Here is a 3,050-nt window from a genome sequence, read left to right as displayed (position 1 = left end):
CCCCTGATATTCATTCCCCTCTTCTCTTTTGCAGTAGAAAATCCCATTTTGAGCTGGGCGCATGACTGTTCAGAGTAAAGGTTGTGTTTGCTCAGATTTCAGTAGCTAGGTGCAGCAGTGCGACCAAGTACGAACCTTCTGTTTTGATAGTTCCTTTTAATTTATGGCTCAATCAATTTGCTTCAACAAGCACTTAGTTAATCGATAAAATCAAATCCTTTATACCAGAGCTGTGTGTTACGAGTTGAATTTTGTTCCTGCAAAAAGATATGTTGAGGTCCTAACCCCCAGTACCTTGGAATGTGGCCCTATTAGGAAATAGGTCTTTGCGGATGTAATCAACTTAAGACGAAATCATACTGGAACAGGGTGGGCTCCTAAGCCACACAAGGAGAATGCCATGGGAAGATGAAGACTGGAATGATGCATTTACAGGCCAAGGAACTCTTGGGGCTACTAGGTGTTAGGAGAGAGGCATGGAATGGATCTTCCCTTAGAGCTCTCCGAAGGAACTAACCTTGTCAGTACCTTGATTGTGGACTTTTGGCCTCCAGAACTGTGAGACGATGACTTTTTATTTTAAGCTGTCTAGCTTGTGGTACTTTGTCACAGCAGCCCTGGGAAAACCAGTACACTGGGTTTTAAAACTTCTAAGAGTATTTTAAAAAATGGGTTGGGCATGCAGAGGCTTCTTAATCTGTGTCCTGAGACATTTGGACTGATGCTTTCTTTTTCCTGGAAAATCTCACTGTACCAAACATAGACAGTCTTCATTGCTCCAGTGTCCTTCCAACTTCCTTACGTTTTTATTGCTAATTTGATGTGCTTGAATGCCAGCCAAAGAATAAGGTAAATGGTAGATGCAAGGACTGGGTGGTTTCCATGGAGACTTCTCAGAGGAGCCTTTCCTGTCTCAGTTCAACAGTTGTCAGGGAAACATCGAGTTTCCATTTGTGGGGTCTGCCAGTTTAAGTGGCTCTTGCCAACTTAAGAGGATATGGTTAAACCTCTTCAAAATCCTAATACAGAAATTCAGAGCAGAGCTTTTTAGGTTCTCTTGAAGTTACAGTAATTTTTTCTGTAATTTAGGGGTATTTTAATTAGTCCTCTGCTTGAAGTGATCAAACTACCCATTTGTTCATATGCAGGAAATGCTGATTTTGAGCTTTGGGAGAGGAAAGCTGAGGTTTGTAGAAGGAAAGGCCCAAAGCCAGAGAGCTGGTGTCCAATGCCACAGGACTTTAGTTCGTGACCTTGAGCATGCCCTACAACATGAGAGATCCAAGAGGACTGCCCTCTGTGCAGCTATGTACAGGCTGTGGAGTTGGCAGACTCAGTACTATGTGTCTATTGCTTCTAGTTAGCTGTTGTTGGTTCAGTGGCTGGCATTGGTGGTGGGTTCATGGAAATGGTGGTGAGAGCACAGATTCTGGATATAAGCAGTTGTAATAAATGGAAATCTCTAGGGTTATCACTATTGTGACAGCTTCCCTATTGTGCTGTTTATCAGTCAGGTATGGTAGGTTGCAAAATCCCCCAGTACTGTGCATTTTTAAAAATCAAGCTGTGGAGTTTGTGTTTTCATCCTTAGAGTCTTGGCTGGCCTTCTGACTTGTTTTAACCATAGAATACAGTAGAAGTGAACCTTGTGCAAAGCCTTGAGCCTTGGTCTGAAGAAGCATTTCACCTTCAGTTCTTGCTGCTTGGGAGTTCTGCCTCCACGTGGGAAAGCCCAGGCTTACCTGCTGGAGGATGAGAGGCTACGTGGAGGAGAATGGAGGCAGCCAGTCAATCTGATAGCCAACTGTGGAAGCATAAGTGAGCCCCACCTGCCATCAGCAGAGCCTGGTCCACATCAGTATAATTGCCTGGCTGAGCTCAGCCCAAATTGCTGGCCACCAAATTATGAACTTGTAAATAAATGTTTTAAGGACTAAAGTTTTGGGGTGGTTTCTCATGTAGCAGTAGATAATGGGTAGAACTGAGTTTGAGTGCTCTGGGCCAATCAAGGCTCACCTTTGATCTGTTCTCTATAACACCCAGGAGTTGTAATAGTCATGTTAGTAATAGAAATTACCTGTGGGTAATTTACGCAGAAAAGGGGTTTATGGGGTAGCTCAGTCTTTTCCTAAGAAAGATGGGGGAAGGGCTTGAAAAGTGCACAGGAGGCAGCACTGGCAGAACTACAGCCACATCATGTCACAGATTTGGTCTGGTGAAGATGGTGGAACTGTAGCTACTGAATATCGGGTGCTGCCAGGTATACCTCACATCGCCTGGACTGGACCTCAGGTGTGGGGCTCGGCACCTCTGTCGCCCCCTGGAAACTGGCATTGCTGCTGTTTTCAGAAAACAGTGATTTTCAGAGAGCTACTCTTCTGCTTTGCATACTCGTTCCTGAATCAAATGCCCTATAGTGTGTCTGGCCAAGCTTAGGTCCTCTGTCCATTCCCTGATTGAGAAGAAATCAGGAAAATGAGTATTTGACATTTTTAACTTATTTAGCCAAAGGCAGGTAGAAAATTTTATAAACATTGGCAAGGTGTTGTGCTGCTGGGCAGTGAAAAGAAAAATGGCAAAATGTTCAGTAGTTTCTATTCTATACTCCAGTTAACTCATCATAGCACAGTTATGATGAAATCAGCTTTGTAATTTGTTCCTTGGTTCTGTGGAGAGAAAATACTCAGTCTGAGCCTGTACCCTTTACACCTGCTCCTTTTCTCACAGATGTGTGCCCATGGCCATTTGGAAGGCCACAAAATAAGTGGGCCCTAATTTGCATGTATCTCTGGTTGCCAAGGTACAAACAGTGTGTGTCTTTCAGTTGGTAGGCCCAGAGAGACTCCATTCATTGCCACAGAGCGCCACCTAAGAGAATGAATGAATGAACGGAAAATAATTAGTGAACATAAGGGGTTGCCTGTTGGTGCAGTGAATTCGGTTATGTGACATTTGTAATATAAATTCTTGGGCAGCAAGATCTTTCAGGTCATTTTTCAGAATTTCTCTAATGATCATTCTGAATCTTGAAGTGCCTATCTGCAAAACCA

General features: G+C 43.6%; 1 protein-coding gene across 1 annotated transcript in view; it reads left to right on the top strand.

The window, feature by feature from the left end:
• Nucleotides 1-2,196: 2,196 nt before the first annotated feature.
• Nucleotides 2,197-3,050, top strand: part of REPS2 (RALBP1 associated Eps domain containing 2) — a 174,282-nt gene continuing 173,428 nt past the window's right edge. The window contains exon 1 of the mRNA XM_077761695.1: nt 2,197-2,292. Within this exon, the coding sequence (XP_077617821.1) occupies nt 2,197-2,292 (96 nt within the window). The remainder of the gene's footprint in view (nt 2,293-3,050) is intronic.

This window comes from Crocuta crocuta, unplaced genomic scaffold (assembly GCF_008692635.1).
Source record: "Crocuta crocuta isolate KB4526 unplaced genomic scaffold, BGI_CrCroc_1.0 scaffold657, whole genome shotgun sequence".
Classification (NCBI taxonomy): Eukaryota; Metazoa; Chordata; class Mammalia; order Carnivora; family Hyaenidae; genus Crocuta; species Crocuta crocuta.
Note: the sequence above shows the minus strand (reverse complement) of the source record. Positions and strands in the feature narration are given on the sequence as shown.